The sequence below is a fragment of the Cylas formicarius genome, unplaced genomic scaffold, assembly GCF_029955315.1.
Source record: "Cylas formicarius isolate icCylForm1 unplaced genomic scaffold, icCylForm1.1 PGA_scaffold_1__22_contigs__length_36826433, whole genome shotgun sequence".
NCBI lineage: Eukaryota > Metazoa > Arthropoda > Insecta > Coleoptera > Brentidae > Cylas > Cylas formicarius.
In genome coordinates this window covers 24,787,175-24,803,487 of record NW_026844264.1, presented here as the reverse complement: position 1 = coordinate 24,803,487, position 16,313 = coordinate 24,787,175, and the positions used below count along the sequence as shown (strand labels likewise).

Genomic DNA, 16,313 nt, shown 5'->3' with positions numbered 1-16,313 from the left:
TGATTCCATTGCACCATTTTTTCTTTAATTTATCACTTGAAATTTTTTGTGCTAAATGTCTACTATGAGATAACTAGAAATTAGTTTTTAAGTTGGGGGAATTATCAAAGGGCGCAAAGATGAATTGGAAGAATTAATAAAAACAGCAAGGGCAAAAAAGGAAAGAAAAACAAAAATATAAATTAAGAAAAAGTAACTTAGAAGATCATAAAAATGAATTATAAAGAAAACTTGACAGAAAACAATTGAACTACATGAAAATAGCGGAAATTTGATTGTTCCCAAAAATGTCAAAAAGCAAGCAGTTACGTTTTAGCCAAAGAGCAAGAGTTTATTGCTAAAAGCTATGCTTGGCAAGCAGAGCCAAACTTGTAAATAATAACAAAATTGAAAGTACACATGCAAAATCAGTAACCCTTGAAAAGAAAAGAAAGATGAGAGACTTGCCTCTATCACTGTGAAAACAGTTGGACCAAAAATAATATAGCAGCTTATAAAATGATAAAATATAAATTTAATTTTATGAACATCACAAATATATATTATTATTACTACTCTAAACTACTAAGTGAAGTAACTTTACTTAAATTTTTTAACTTAAAAACAATATTTAATTGACTTATTCTTAAATATGTTCAAATTACGCGTGAGCGTTGAGTAATGCATCTTAGTTCACATGAATCTGGCTCGGAGTGTAGCTCGATCTTCAGGTATTTGGCTAATACTGAAATATAAATCAAATATCAAAGTACAGCCCAAATAAAATAAAACTTAGATGTTGGGAATAACGTAATTGCGGCATTTTTTCAGAACAGAAATCAAGTTTTTACTGTCAGACCGGAAGTATACGGTTTTGATGTCATCAACATGTTTCAGCAAAAATTTTTTGTCTTAATGAGATTTGTTACATATTGCTAATTAAGTGGCTCAACGTTAACGCACTTACCAAGAAGGGAACCAAAAATTGCAGCCATATTCATCTTGTTCACCTTGTTGTTCATCGCTTTGCACAATTCGATCGGAGTCAGTTCACCTCTTTCCTCGGGCCAATTCATTACCACCTCCATTATTTGCTCCAACCTATGACAAATATGTATAGCAATCGTAAATGACAGTAGGTGTGTCCCTTATTTCGCGAATACCTTCTTTCGGATTTTTCTGCAGTCCTTGCTTCCCACTGAGCGAGTCGCTCCAATTCTTTCCACGATTCCGGCGGCGATTGGGTTTCCACCACCACGGGCTGTCGCGTGTCTGTCTGAAGGAATTGTTCGATTTCCGCCACTTCGCTAGGTACTTCCTTGGGCGGTTCTACGTGCACTTCCTCGATCGACACCCTTGGAAAATTATTCACGGGGGTTCCAATTATAATAAAGAAACTTTAACGGCGTATTCACCAGATAAAAATAAGTACAAAAGTTCATATAAACTTATGTCCCAAATTGCTTCATTTCGGAGATATAGCCTGTTGAAATGTTGTAAAAAAATTCGTTTTTAAGTCAAGTTAATCATTAAGTTATTATTATAATTTATGGAATTGTTATTTAAATAAAAGCGACTTTAAGTAGCGCGAATTATCTCACATACGCACGCAAACAAAATATTTCTTTTCTCGAAAAGAGTTCGTTTTAGCGAAAGAAGGGGCCCTTTTTTGTTTAGAATTAATTGATCGACAAAGACAAATATGCTATAAATTTGCTTTTAATTGGCAATAATACTAAGTTCGAAAGCATTTTTTTGTATTAAGAAAAAAAGATTTTTTTTCGCAATTTTGCAACACTTGAAGCTTTTTTACTCATTTAATCTACTGAATACGCTGTTAAAGTTTCTCCATTGCAATCAATAAATAATTAAATTCTCTCTATATATATTTACTTTAAGCCTGATTTCAGTCGCCTACGAAATAGTTTGAAGTTTGTAGATAACAGCGCGGCTTTTTGAAAAGTTATTAAGTAGTCTATATAATTGGTATAATTAGTCATAATTAAACAAATGATAGAAATTATTCCTATTCGATCCAACTCTTTTCGGCGAGCATATTTTTGGAGTAATCAAGTTCCTTAAGAACCTGTTTTTTTCTTTTCAAATATGTTGGTTAGTTTTTTCTATTATAATTAAATTAATAAAATTAATGAAGTTATTATTATAATTTATGAAATCGTTAATTAAATAAAAGCAACTTTAAGTAGCGCGAATTATGTTAAATTAATTTGCAAACCTCACATATGCATGCAAACAAATTATTTCTTTTCTCGACAAGGGTTCATTTTAGCGAAAAAACTGAAGAGACCATTTTTGTTTAGAATTAATCGACAAAGACAAGTGTGCTATAAATTTGTTTTTAGCTGGCAATAACACCTACTAAGTTTGAAAACAAAATTTTGAAAAGTTTATTTTATTAAGAGAAACCGAATTTTTTCGCCATTTTGCAACACTAAAAGCTCTTTTATTAAAATAGCGTTTATGAAGCTTGCATAATATAGTAGAATACTATATTTGTTTTATGTTTAAGTTTTAACGAAAGAAAAATTCGGCTAAGCACATAATTAAATTCTCTCTATATATATTTACTTCAAGCCTGGTTTCAGTCGCTTACGAAATAGTTTGAAATTTGTAGATAACATTATTACAGCGCGGCTTTTGAAAAAATAATTAAGTAGTCTGTATAATTGCTATATTTAGTCACAATTAAATAGCATATTTTTGGAGTAATCAAGTTCCATAAGATCCTTTCTTTTTTTTGGTATAGTTTGTCAATATTATATGCATGCAACAAGTTCCATAAACGACACACGAGTGTCTAAAGAAGTGAAGTTTATAAACGTTTTGCATACTGTATTTTTTTGACTAATTTCAAAATACATCCGGTATTTCCCCCAGGTAAGACCAAAGTATCGGAAAAGTGCCACGTTTCCGACCATGGCGGTTGACGTATTAAAGTGACACTTTGCGCACGGTTGATCGGTGGGTATTTTAAAGTAGTAGTTTACTTACACTTTAGCCCGCTTGCACGGCGTCACTGCTTCGGTCGTCGCCGCCGATGCCGCTGCTGCTATATCCGATGTAACCGTCTGATCGCTGAAATGCAAATTCTTAAGAGACCGCAGTGGCGCGCGTTGGTTAGATTTACCGCGGGTACGATCTTTTGACGCCTCTAGGCGTCGACTCGACAACGGACAGACCACGAGGTGTCAGCGGCGTACCTATACCCAGGATTGTGGGCGTGGTGACGGTATCCACGGACTTTGGTACAACGAGCGACGACGAAGCGGTCGCCGGACCAGCTCTATAAAAACATCAGGTTTAAATTGGTCGTTGGCGACAACTGTTGAGAATTGACCTTTTCTGGATCATCGCCGTCTCCTCTGTTACCATGTTAACATCAACATCGGCCGAAGGCCATAGATCCTTCGGTAACACGAATCTCGGCATGGCTGCTACTAATTTAGGGAGGGGATCTTCAACAGGAATCTAAAAGCGTGTTCGATTGTGATGGATAAAATAAATTATTTTTATAGACGTGAGAATCAGAAACTAGAAATTTTAACTAGTTCCGGGCAATTTGGCTTGAAAGGATTTCTGGAGAACATTCAGGAGAGAGATGTGGAGGTGCACCGACTTCTCCGAGGCAAGAACGACAACTCAAAATTTTCTGACTTGTCAGTCTCACTAGTCCAAACAAAATAGGTTGATAAGACTTATTATTTATATTTAATATTTCTCTCCATAGTTATTCTAATAATTAACTATAAAACTGGTTAGAATGTGATTAGCTACTGATTTAAATATTTCGAAGAGCCTTTTTCTGTTCACTAGTATCACATAGTTCGCTATTAGATAATTTAATGGCCCTACTACGATAAAAAATGATGCGCTTATGGTGGCTATGATATTTTCGAAGCGATAGAGATAGCAATTTTCTTTCTGGGATCTGGGAATGGAAAAATACTGTAAAACTGCCTCATCTAAATTTATTGACGATCTGTCAGCGGCCATATTCGTTGTTGAATTTCACAAGGTCGTTGGTTAAAATTTCTCAATATTTACTAGCCATTCCTTGAATATATTCTCTGAGGCTGTATAAAAAGTGTGACAATGTCATAAGCAACTCACAGTTTGGATTTAGACAGGGATTAGGCTCAAGAGAAGTGGTGGTCGCAACGCAGGTATTAGTACAAAACTGCTATGACTAGCGGAAGAACGTTTATATGACTATGAAAACGGTTTCGATAAAGTACAGCAGCTTCTCAGGAGACTTGATTTAGACCACAAAGACATTCGATATGTTGAAAACTTATGTTGGCACCAACACACAACACACTCGTATCTGTATTCGTAGAGGAATAAGGCAGCCGCTTTTGTTTAATCTATACTCGGAAGCCATCTTTAAGAAATATCTCAAGCATAGAGGAACTGGAATTGGAGTCAATGGAAATAACGAATGGTATGTTGATTACACAGTTCTCGTTGATATAATAGGCCAATATAGCCAAAATATGAGACTTAGCATTAACACAAAGAAGACCAAATTCATGGTGGTCGCGCAGCTCCAGCTTAACTTATAAAGAAAGACTATTAGAGTTCTCCGAACGATATACCGTTTTTACAACCTCTTATGGTTTTGATTTCGGAATGAGTTTAAGACCCGGTTGTTGTAAAGCGGAAGGGACCATTCTTTTCAGCACTTTCACCACAAACCAGGGCCATATTTAAGATGTTAGCCTACAAGAACTGTGCCGTGCGGATTTTAAGAGTAGGGAAATTTTCTTTGTGTTTTTTTCTCCATAAGGGAGCAGTTATTGGGAGTTCTTAGGACGGGAACGTTTGGATTCAAAGTTGTGCGTCTTCCACCATATCAACAGAAGTCGACTACTCCCAGCATTAATTATTAATGTGGAGGTCGAGTCCAGTCACAATAGTGATTATTTTGATGTAGAATAACTTTTTTTAATAAATATTCTAACATTGTTTTATAGCTAAATTTACTCCTTGATTTATATTTATAATAAATATTTTAAAGTAAGAATGGATTGTTAGTGCGGTTCTCGAAATTCTATTTTATTGAGGCTTACAAAGAGAAACACAAGCGAAGTAGACCTGCGGTTAGACCTTAAAAAGGATTTACCAAAGTTAAATACCGGATTATGTCGTAAATAAAGTATATTGTTTGGAGAACTTTAATATTAAGTACCTGGGAACATGTGGAATGATAATCTGACATCTGACGAGGCGCATACCTGAAGTTTAAAACAGTATATTGACTTGTAGCGATTTTGGCCTTGGTCTTTGAGGTTTGTTGGATTTTACGGTTGGTATGGTCAGCGCTGCTAGACGGCGTGGAGAGACGGACGCTAAGAGTACGTGGTATTAACAAATTAGAACGAGGATGTTCTTAAACGTATTAATAAAGAACGAGACTTTTCAACATTATAAAAAAAGACTGTATATCTAGGGCACATCCTGTCCAACAATAAATACCAATTTTCTGCAACTAATTATCGAATGCAAGATCAAAGGCAGAAGAGAAGCCAGAGATAGAGAAGCCATGGAAAATGTGGTCACAAACATCCATTAATGACTAAGTAGAGCAAGGATAAAAATATATGAGATGAGACAATTATAAAAGAAATACCAAAATATGTCGATTGTTACGATATTAAAAATATTTAAAAGTAAAGCCATTATTTTGAAGAAACAGTTTAATCCTGGATACCAATTAACTGTTGTATAACGTTTCTGTTATAAAATAATAATAAAAATTGTATAATTAAATATACCTTCTGTAGTTTCTGACCTACGAAGGAAAATTGAAATATTGGCCAGTTAATTTTTTTGCCACATATGATAATATTTAGATATTTTGATTTTGTAAACACTTTTCATTACACATTTCATCGCATATTAACAGAAACAAAATGGCGCAAATTAATTTGAATTCAATGTTTTGTTTCTGTAGGACGATCTTAAATACGAATCCAATAGTTTTTTGCAAAATTTATATCATTTAACATGGTTGAATTGAAATTTTATTTTCGCATTGTTTTAACTCCCAAAAACATTATCTTCTATCTCATTTTGGCTAATACGAAGTGCCCACATCGAAAATCCTATACGCACCCGCGAATACCACGAAATTTGACAGAAAGTTCTGAAAAATAATTGGTTATAACACCACGTAAATCGTAAATGGTGAATGGTCCTTAAATCGTAAGCGTAACCCTGTATTAATTATAAAAGGAAAACCACTCGTCACCATAGTCGTTTTAATAATAAAAAATGTTTTATTTGCCAAAACAACGTGCTATAATTTAAACGAAATACCAATTTGGACCTAAATATTGATAAAAATGAGAATGAAAGTCAATATTAAAAAGGTGTTAGTGCTTCCTTCTGGTGAAAACTTTAAGTTTGCAAAAATTGTTTATCGTCGATAAAGTGTGTTTTGATGTTGAAAGTAGAAAATTTTAACTAGACAACTTAAAACTGTATGCTTAATAATCTATTTTTCCAAAGTATCAAAAATCACCAAAACCAAAACATTCAAGATGCGGATTTTTGTATCTTAAACTTTTTCCGTCATTCGTATTTTTTGTCAAATATATCCATATATATCGCAAAATCCAACCACAATATCAATTAAATATTTACCTTTTTTTTTAACTTACCTCTCTGGGCCGGATAATATAAAACTTTGTTCGCTCTTGTATCCTTAAAAAATTGGAAAATTTTCGAGTCTTAATTTTCTGCAAAAGTAAAAAATTATTATGGAAGAATGAAAGCCGGCTGTAAGGAAATCATTTTAGTTACCCGCCGCACCACCACTTCCTCTTCAGGTGGGGGTATTACTGGTTCTGACCTGTCGGAGACAACCGGTGGTAATTCTGGTAAACTCTCTGGTTTCGCAGGTTTAGGTGACACATCGATTATCTGGTTTAATATATAGTTTATTCTAAATGTCAATTGACCACAGCGGAAAACCCTTATATGTATAATCGGGGGAAATAAAACTTATTAAAGAAAAAAAGAAAAAGAATTAAAAAAAAAAGAATAAAATAAAGGGTCGCTATGTATGAGGATATGAAATGTGATAATGTTATTTTTACTCAACCATGAAAGTCATTCAAGCCGTTAATATTTTCGAGTGTTTATAAAACAACAAAATATATATGACTACACATTAGTAATTCATAAATCTCGCACACCTATCTTCCTTATTTTAAATAGAACACTCGATAAATAATTTCAATTTTGGATTTCTTAAAAAATTTCGTGGTAGGTTCCTTCAGGTCTCCCTATACCCCATATCAGTAGATCCTTAGATACCTTGATCATTTTGAAAACTTCGAAAGATGTTTTAATGATTTTTGACTCACGGTAATCGCATATATGGTAAACGGAAACGTAAGAATCATACTCTAAAAATTCATATTCAGAATTGATTTATCGCTTCTTTTCTTCACATTTTCTATCAACAGTCCATCTAACCCCTAAATTCTTTGAAGTTGCATTTGCTTTTCGTTTTTTAAGGCAAAGGAGGTGACCATCCAGATTACCTGATATGACATATTTGGATTTTCACTATTGGATTTGCAACTTTTAAATGATGTAGCATTATTGTCAAGAACAATTACCCATAAAATCAAAACAGAAAAATTGTTATTTACGTAATAATGAAAGATATAGATAAAAAAAATTGATAAAGGAACAAATGAAAATGAACAAAATGAAGATAAACGAAATCGATTCAGTTATTACTCCTACTTGACCAAATTTTGGTTGAAATGGTGAGTATATATTTTCTATATAGTAAGTTTTATTCTGGACGGGCGATTAGATCAGTACAAGTATAGTCTTTTATATAGCCCCGGAGTGGAAAATCCAAAGGCTAGAAATCGGATGACCTGGATAACCAGATCTCATAATTCCTTGGACTTAAATAAAACCAAAGGCATGTGAAACTTCGTCAAAATCCACAAGAGTGAAAGTAATGAAATTATGAATTACACATAAAATATAATACAGACTGTAGTATTAAAAAGAAAACAAGTTTTGCAGCTTTGAAAATGAAATTGGTCGGTAAATTTTTAACATCCTGCAGGTCAATCAAAAATGATTGAAAGGCGCAATGTTCAAAATAATAATTTTTAATATCAAGATATCTAACCTAAAGAAACCCGCCATAAAATTTTCTAAAATATTCAGAAATTAAAGAATATACCGGGTGTTCCATTTAAAATAAAGAAGTTACGATTGTGGTATACTTATATACTGTATAATTTTCATTACATGCAGCACTAAATAAAATAAACTCTTATGGAGATAGAGAAACAAAATTAACGGCACATTCGAAATTAAAAATGTAGGGCTTTTTATTTTAGCGTGTACCTGTTCAATTAGAATTTCGGGAATCATCGTTGACGATGGCACGGCCTCGGCAATCAAAGGTTCTTTTTCCATTGGAATTTTCGTATCCTGGCGCAGCGGCGATTCAGGTGGGGCGTGTACTTCGACGATTACATTTTCCTGAACTGGCTCTCTACTCAAAAATGTCAGTGGATTTACGTGTTTGGCATAATAATATGGTCACCTAAGGAACTCTTAAACGGTTGGATTTATCGGGGATCGCAGTTTGCGATTTTATCAGTGAACACTTTCCCTGTAATCATTCGCAGTTTTAAAACACCCGGTTTCTTGATTGTTAACAATTGACAATTTTGAGTTCAGCTTAACCAGAATTTTCGTAGTATTTATTTTTTGAGAAAATTATAAAATACAGATGCATATATAATTCTTTAATATTATCTTTAATTTTAAATATCTCGAAAAATAATGACTTTATCAAATATGTTATTTTTTCATTGGATAATAACAAAAATTGACTAAAATAAGTTACCCCGTGGTCACAATATTTCAATGTTATAACGACTTTTAAACATTTGTCACTTATGATTTTTTTATACAATACTGTAACGTTCAAATGTTTTATAGACGATAGACAAAAAACTTATTTCTTAGATATTTTAGATCAAACCAGCGGATAGTTTGTTCCATTAGTGATATGGATCAACAATCTCTGAATCCGACAATAATTTTTTTAATGAAACCTATTTTTATAGGTTAAAATTTGTTTACATACAAATTCATAACTACGACAAGAATTAAGTTTTATCTCAGTGATTATTTTTAACTTTAGTAGACTAGAAAATAATCTAGAACAATTAATTTAAAAAGGTGCTTCTTAAATTTGATCTGGTAGCATTTTTGTCTTACTGAGTGTTTGATAGTTTTTCAATTTTGTAATATTTACTAGAACGAAATTATGGCAAATTTTAATTCTCAATATAGATTGATAAGAAGATTTCTAAAAGACATTAAAATTCGAAATAATTTTCACCTGATATCTTCTGCATCCCTCGGCGGACCAAAATCATCAGGAAACGCCTCGATATTCTAAAAAACAATAAAAGTTTTTGGTTAAGCTTCATGAAAATTTTCGAACTATATACAGCGCGTTTCATTTTTGAAAAATATCGTCATTCAAAAATATTACAATTCCAAGTTCAATGTTCTTTTCCGATAACGAATTCTTAAACTATAAAGTAAAGTACAAATTTTTATACTTTGAATTTTTTTAATAACTCATCAAATAGCTGCGCTAGGTGGGGGAGAAACGACCCTGTATTTTGCCTGATTTTTATTCGATTAAAATAAAGTTCTTTCCTTTACACTAATGGAAGGCAAAACCCATAAAATGACCCAAATGAAATAAATGAAATAAAATTTGTAAGACTTAGGCCTTACCCGATAAGCCAGCGAGATCCCCAAATTTGTTCATGCATAAAACAAATAGGGAAATTCCCTGTTACCTGCTGAACTGGTACTGTCATTTGTTCTCTCAAGGTAATCTCATCGAGACGCGCTTGGACGATACCCAAATCGGGTCCCTCAAACTCAGGGATTTTGTCTACTACAGCTATGATAGATTCCGGTGTTTCGGTTATTATTTTTTTCTGTCGCGGGCGTTTTAGTTTTCGTTTGGGGAAATCGATTGGTGTCATCGTCTTTGCCCGCATCAGTTCGGCTTTGATTTCATCTGCGACAGGTTTTTAATAGATTCGCCTATATCCGCAGCAATTTCGAAATTGGAATTGAAATTAGTGAAGCGCCGTAAGGTTTATACCTCGGAATCCAGGGCCAGTCAATAAATCTTCTTATAAACTTCGGCAATGTGTTTTTAGTAGCTAATAGCTAATATATATATACATATATATATATATATATATATATATATATATATATATATATATATATATATATATATATATATATATATATATATATATATATATATATATATATATATATATATATATATATATATATATTGATATTAGTAATATTGGTTGTTGTCGTATCAAAATGGGTGAGCCATCAAATAGTGATAATATAAATAATGATTGCCTCATTTGTGACAAAATTGGATGTAGCTCTGAATTAAGCTCTGAGCTAAGAGATATTATAAAAGTCAGTAGAGGAATACCAGCACTGAAAGCTGCTTCTGTGGAAAAAGGGGATGGACTTTCTCAGTATTTAAATACTTGCGAATTTGTCTACGTGCATTCAGTATGCAGACAAAAATATATCAATAAAGGATGTATGAATGCTTATTTAAAAAAAAAGAGCACCACATCAACATGCTCTCCACCTAAAAAAAAACTGCGAACGGCTACTTCTATTGATTTTGATTGGAAAAATAAGTGTTTTTTATGTGAAAAAGAAGCGGATTAAATGAAGGAAAGAAGAAAGTCCAAATCGGTAGGGCAGCAAATCAGCTACGTAACTACTTCTGAGTTCAAGCTATTTTAAATTTCATAAGCGAAGAGAAAAGCGAATATTGTCGCAATATCCATAAAATAATTGTAGGTGTGTTAGATCTAGTAACTCAGGACGCTAAGTATCACGCGGATTGTTATATGCGTTTGAAAACTACCATAAAACAGACCCAGAGACAATTGATCATATTCCCGATGATAAAACGATAAAAATGAGGTTAACGAACCATTATGAGGATAATATCGTATTCTCCAGTAAATTTGGATCTAATACAATCATATGTTTTAAAAAACAATATGAAATATGTCAACTTTTTTTCAACTTGGCAAAAGCGTGTTTGCAAAAAATTTCGAAAAACCAACGGACTTGCAAAATGCTGCGACAGTTTTTAAAAATGAATGCAAAGACATCGATGAAATTTTTGAAGCTGGTATTACATCTACTGTTGCTTTATATAATGCCCCCCAAAAACTAAAAGATCTTAATGCATTGAGATATAACTCTTTTTTGAAAGCAACTGCCAAAAATACCTGCGTTAAACTGCCGTCTTTACCACCTATGGCAGATGCCGCTTTTGAACACTTCAAAAGAGTATATTTACAAGTTCAAACATGGTTCGGAAAAGAAATATTACCAGAAGAATGGGGTTGGAAAAATGAACGCGGAATATTACTACCGCAAACAATGACGCAGCGACCAGCTCCAGAATCTTTACTAAAAATTATTTTTTACGCATGCAACACAGGATGTGGAGCATCTTGTGGGTGCAGGAAAAGTGGATTAAACTGCACTGCAGCTTGCTTAGAATGCAACAATGATAGTTGTACTAATCCTTTACCAACAATCTACATCAACGAAATCGACGACGACAATAATGAACAATAATCGATATAGTTAAGGTTAAATTTTCTTTTGTAAATCATTTTTTTGCGAAAATCTAATAAATTAACATTCAATTTACTCTGCAAACATAATTTATTACATATAAAATTAAGATCTTTACTGTAAACATTTTTCCCCCTTGCGCCTTTCATTTTTTAGTAAACTGTTTATAAAAATTGTTGTAATCGAGATCGGCCAATTTTTTTTTATCATTTTTATTTGAGGTTTTAATAATGCAGTCAAACACTTGTTATACAGATTCATTGACTGGCCCTGGGTTCCGAGATTTTACCATTTTTATGCCTTACGGCGCTCCACTAAATATGATCTCCTGGGATAAACTTGTGGTGAACTTCTGGGCTTGTAGTAAACTCAGTATTTATATTAATTATCACCTAATTTATTAAGCTGAAGTTGTCCTCAGGCACAATTTGCAACGGTTTAAAAACTTACCGAAAAGTAAGATGACCTGGCGTTGATAGATCCTTACGACGCCGCTAATAAGGATAGCGCCAAATCTCAGAGAAAACCTCTTTTTTACATCATGCGATTCGCTTTTAATGAACATCTCAATCTGCTCACTGAAATTAAATTTGTTAGAGTGAGTTAGAGATTGATTTATAATCCGAGTTTACCTGATTTTTGTAATATTGCAGTTTAGAATAGTTTGCACTTTCATCGCATTTACGCCACGAGTACCCGCAACCCACGGCCATCGCAGGCCCGATTTATGTTGGGGATGAAGAAGAATGAGATCATAAAACATTATGCTGAAATAATAATTCCTGCGCAACCTAGAAGACGGAGATCAAAAAGTTATTAGAATAGGCGCAAAGCCTACTTCGTTTAATTTGTTGAATTCAATAGCATACGTTAATTTTCCAATGTGCCGAGCCAATCAGGAGGCAGGAGATCAATATAATCCGAAGCGCGCTTCGTTTGATATCGAGTTTAATCGTATAGCAGTCCACTCATTTTAAACGGTTAATTTTTTATTATACCGCGAAGACGACAGAATCATTCCCTGGGCACTCTCCGAAATATTTCAAATCGTGTTTAATTGCTTACATCCCACCAGAGGCGCTGCAAACAGATGAATTTTGACAGAAATTGGTTTAAATTTAAAATTCACATCCGTCCGCATCTATGGTTCGTGTTCGCCGGGTATTCACATTGTGAAGATGACTAGTTTTGCGTAGTAGTGAGTGTTTTTGGGATTGTTTGAACATTTTGTGGTTGCAGTGATTTTGCTTCTTTGATAATAATATCATAGGTAAGCACAACGAAAAGCATAAAGGCAGCACTTTCTTATTCTCATCTCTAGCTTAATTTTATTGATAGTCAAAATTCGACAAAGGGGCCATAGGAATATTAACCCTACAGTTTTGGATTTCCAAAGTTATTATAAAAGCCTTTTGGTGACTGGTATGTCTTTCAAGCAGTCTGTTGGAAACAACTGTGAAGATGATCAATCAGAATTATTCTTCACATTACAAAGACTTATATCGCAGGTACTTAATTATATAGTAATATGTCATAATAATAATAGGTATGTGATAATAATAATAATAATAATAATGTCTTTTTCGTGTGTACGTCTTTATTATTTTGTTGTCATTTTAGGGACTTCTAGAAGATGAGGTCGTTACACTTCCGCAGTTCACACAAATACCTGCAAATTTATCCACTCCTTTAAAACTTACAGATCTGGTGTTTGCATTACAAACACTTGCTAAAAATGTCACATTAACTCCATGTTTTCATGACGACAACATGGAAAGGCATATTTTTTCATATTTATTAAAAATACAGGCATATAATTATTGCGCGCAAATAAACAGAATATCAAGGGGTTTAGATATGAGACATATCCCTGCACATGCGTCAAAAATGTTTATTTCTGCTAGAAAAATTTACCAGGCTAGCATTAGGCGACGCTGCATTTTAGGAATTTTGAAGAGTTTTCAGCTTGGAGGACCCAAGAGAATAGGGAAGTAAATTATGCTTGCCGTACACGAAAAAAATATCAACACGGTGAAGAAAAAATTTTTTATGAGTATAACAGGAGTAATTACAAAGGTTGTGTGTTTACTAATATGTGAGTAGTCATATAATGTCTCATATTTTTAAGAGGATTTGTCAGCTCAGCTAAAAAACGAAGTGTGAAAACTGTAGGTAGTATTCATATTCATGGGACATGTCCTTCAAGAATTGTAGTTAACATTTCAACTGAGAATAAATAATATTATAATATTATTGTTATCTACAGATGAACTATATTTTTTTAGGATTTGTGACGGTAAAGTTTGTCGAAAAACATGTAAGACACATTGATGAACTAAGGACCAAGAGATTATCAAAAACTGAACAGGAGACTATTGTCCAAAAAACTAAGTGCAGGAGTTTCAAATAATAGAATAATTGTAGATTCACGAATAATTCAAAATGATCATTTGCAGAGAATAAACCTTGTCACGAGAGGAGATTTGGCATACTTAATCAGGAAATTTAAAATTGTTAAGAGGAGAGATGCAGATGACATGATAGCAGTAGCACTACAAGTTGAGGAATGGAACAGGCAAGGAAAAAATCATGCGTTTTTATTCAAGAAAAGTGGTAAGTACAATTATTATTATTTAAAATGTAGGAAAAGGCAATGTATATTACTTTTGCACAAAAAAATAGTACGAGTAGTGTTATATTAATTAGATATTTAAGTTTGGTATGGATAAATTTAGGTTGGTTAGAGTTTTGTATATATTATTGAGTAATTCTGCTTAACTTTTAGTGTGTGTTAAAGCAATATAAATTCCTTGGTAATTTGCTTTATGGTGAAGGTGGGAGAGATTTGCTTTCATTGTAGTTGAGAGTTTTTCTGGGTTAAATGATGGAAATTTTGCAATTGGGTATATGAATGGTATTATGGAGAAAAAGCTTCAAGCTTTTAGTCAAGTAATTTGTATAGATGGAACACATGGAACAAACAAGAAAAATCTGGATTTAACTATAGTATTGGTTAAAGATGAGCAATTCAACAAATATTTTTTAATGCTTCACAGGTTAGACTAGGGGAAACAGTAAAGGCTGAATACATAATACACAATGCTTGGTGCCAAGTGATGGGTACAAGCCAGAAACCTAGAAGACTTCTTTGTACATGGCATGTTATCAAAAATTGGAATATTCAAGGTAATGATGGAAGCAGATAAAATAAATGACAATAATTTTATATTCATCTAATTAAGAATCCAGATGTAAAAAAACAAAATATGAAAAAAGAAATGCGAAAAATACTAAGAGAAACAGATCTTGCGATGTTTATGGAACTAAAAGATAATTATTTGACCCATTTAAAAGAAGGAGGGGAAAATGATTTTTTAGATTTTTTAAATTATTTGCAAAGGCAAGCACCTAATGATAAATTTTTTTCAAGATTAATTTGTAATTTGCCCTTTATAGGTATTACTTTCAAAATAAAGACAGGATTCAAATGTGGGCTCATTGCTATAGAATTAATGCTGGGATAAATACAAGCATGGCTATTGAAAGTTTAAATAAAGTACTAAAATATAACAAAATCAATGGACAGCATAATCTTAGGTAAATGTAGATTGTGTTTCTAAAAAAGAATAATAAATAAATTATTAATTTTAGAGTGGAAAAATTATTGGATTTGTTGGAAGAGCTTGTGGATGAAAAGATGTGGAAAAAGATTGTTAATATGGAAAGACCAAGTGCCAATAGCTACCGACATAAAATTACCCTAGAAGCTCATAAGAAAGCCGAAGAGATGTTTGATAAGGTAAACGTTTCGAGTAATAGTAATTTTAAGGCTCAATCTGGTTCAGTAAGTAATAAACATTATTTTGTATCCTTTAATGAGGAGCAAACATATTATCCTAATAAAAAGTAATATAAGTATTTATAAACCTTTCATTTTCATATATTTTATTTTTTAGATAATTGCATACTTTAATCAGTGTTTTATATATTGCATAGTTTTAAATTAATAAATAATAATTGTATGATATAAGATGTAAATAAATTTTATTGTCATATTTTATAAGTCAATTTACCCTCGAAATACAAATAAAAGCAGTATAAACATATTGTCAATTTTATTTTATAAACTTTAAATAGAATTAACACATTAACCAAAGTTTACTTGGTCAGTGATTAACAACAAATAATCTAAGCGATCATACTTATGCGACATGCGTTCTCCAATCTGTCAAGAAAGTAAAGAGCGCTATGCGGATGCCAACTTTAAACACCTCCGATTCGGTTTGAATTTGGCGTCATAGTCAAAACTAGCCGCCACGTTCTGATTAGCTCGGCACGTTGGAAAATTACCGTATGCTGAATTGAATTCATTCGACATTGATTCCTTAGGCGCTCTATAGCACAATTGCAACAATTGCTTAAAAATCTCCCAACAAATTAGATATGAAAAGGGCCATAAAAGCATAGGGCGTTAAAATTAATGATAAAATGGCAAGAGCACCCTTAATAAGCTTTAAAAAACTCACTAAGAAAGTTGTACTCCTGGGAAGTTTGCACTTATTAGAGAAAATATGAAACTGTTCTACACTTTTAGCACT

At 32.8% G+C, this 16,313-nt stretch overlaps 3 protein-coding genes across 12 annotated transcripts; 1 reads left to right on the top strand and 2 right to left on the bottom strand.

Annotated features, from left to right (window-relative positions):
* Window positions 1–586: 586 nt before the first annotated feature.
* On the bottom strand, window positions 587–9,863 carry LOC132696993 (uncharacterized). Of its 3 annotated transcripts, none has more exons than XM_060662218.1 (11): window positions 9,799–9,863; window positions 9,392–9,447; window positions 8,383–8,653; window positions 6,805–6,924; window positions 6,663–6,740; window positions 3,338–3,468; window positions 3,128–3,283; window positions 2,992–3,075; window positions 1,143–1,334; window positions 947–1,080; window positions 587–724 (listed from the first exon to the last, which is right to left on the bottom strand). In XM_060662218.1, exons 3-11 carry the CDS (start codon window positions 8,452–8,454, stop codon window positions 636–638), a joined length of 1,056 nt encoding a protein of 351 aa, XP_060518201.1. In that variant the 5' UTR covers window positions 8,455–8,653; window positions 9,392–9,447; window positions 9,799–9,863; the 3' UTR covers window positions 587–635. The 3 variants fall into 3 exon arrangements, with proteins under 3 accessions (XP_060518201.1, XP_060518203.1, XP_060518202.1); XM_060662220.1 differs by having other exon boundaries at window positions 8,383–8,533; window positions 9,799–9,862; XM_060662219.1 differs by lacking the exons at window positions 9,392–9,447; window positions 9,799–9,863 and having other exon boundaries at window positions 8,383–8,695.
* Window positions 9,388–12,478, bottom strand: LOC132697128 (uncharacterized). The gene is made up of 4 exons (XM_060662421.1): window positions 12,348–12,478; window positions 12,166–12,293; window positions 9,864–10,090; window positions 9,388–9,447 (listed from the first exon to the last, which is right to left on the bottom strand). The coding sequence occupies exons 1-4, from the start codon at window positions 12,476–12,478 to the stop codon at window positions 9,388–9,390; spliced, it is 546 nt and encodes a 181-aa protein (XP_060518404.1).
* A 249-nt stretch (window positions 12,479–12,727) lies between these two features.
* LOC132696543 (uncharacterized) lies at window positions 12,728–15,787 on the top strand. Of its 8 annotated transcripts, none has more exons than XR_009618047.1 (7): window positions 12,728–12,985; window positions 13,037–13,223; window positions 13,336–13,791; window positions 13,844–14,328; window positions 14,501–14,901; window positions 15,172–15,312; window positions 15,367–15,787. XR_009618047.1 is itself a non-coding variant. In XM_060661431.1 (7 exons), the coding sequence occupies exons 4-7, from the start codon at window positions 14,875–14,877 to the stop codon at window positions 15,623–15,625; spliced, it is 585 nt and encodes a 194-aa protein (XP_060517414.1). In that variant the 5' UTR covers window positions 12,728–12,985; window positions 13,054–13,223; window positions 13,336–14,328; window positions 14,501–14,874; the 3' UTR covers window positions 15,626–15,787. The 8 variants fall into 8 exon arrangements, 3 of the variants coding, with proteins under 3 accessions (XP_060517414.1, XP_060517412.1, XP_060517411.1); XR_009618046.1 differs by having other exon boundaries at window positions 13,336–13,810; window positions 14,001–14,328; XR_009618045.1 differs by having other exon boundaries at window positions 13,336–14,328; window positions 14,501–14,721; window positions 14,772–14,901.
* Window positions 15,788–16,313: the final 526 nt, after the last annotated feature.

What these genes read in the sequence shown, in the direction of transcription:
- LOC132696993 (XM_060662218.1), bottom strand. Translation starts at nt 8,454, where the DNA reads ATGGAAAAAGAACCTTTGATTGCCGAGGCCGTGCCATCGTCAACGATG. An exon ending in CCGAAATTCTAATTGAACAG is followed by an intron (nt 6,925 to 8,382) that starts GTACACGCTAAA and finishes ATATTAAACCAG; the next exon opens with ATAATCGATGTGTCACCTAA. An exon ending in CCGTGCAAGCGGGCTAAAGT is followed by an intron (nt 1,335 to 2,991) that starts GTAAGTAAACTA and finishes TAATTTTCCAAG; the next exon opens with GGTGTCGATCGAGGAAGTGC.
- LOC132697128 (XM_060662421.1), bottom strand. Translation starts at nt 12,478, where the DNA reads ATGTTTTATGATCTCATTCTTCTTCATCCCCAACATAAATCGGGCCTG. An exon ending in CCAGGTCATCTTACTTTTCG is followed by an intron (nt 10,091 to 12,165) that starts GTAAGTTTTTAA and finishes AACCTGTCGCAG; the next exon opens with ATGAAATCAAAGCCGAACTG. An exon ending in TGACAGTACCAGTTCAGCAG is followed by an intron (nt 9,448 to 9,863) that starts GTAACAGGGAAT and finishes ATTGTTTTTTAG; the next exon opens with AATATCGAGGCGTTTCCTGA.
- LOC132696543 (XM_060661431.1), top strand. Translation starts at nt 14,875, where the DNA reads ATGTTATCAAAAATTGGAATATTCAAG. An exon ending in TTTTTAAATTATTTGCAAAG is followed by an intron (nt 15,116 to 15,171) that starts GCAAGCACCTAA and finishes TGCCCTTTATAG; the next exon opens with GTATTACTTTCAAAATAAAG. An exon ending in AATGGACAGCATAATCTTAG is followed by an intron (nt 15,313 to 15,366) that starts GTAAATGTAGAT and finishes TATTAATTTTAG; the next exon opens with AGTGGAAAAATTATTGGATT.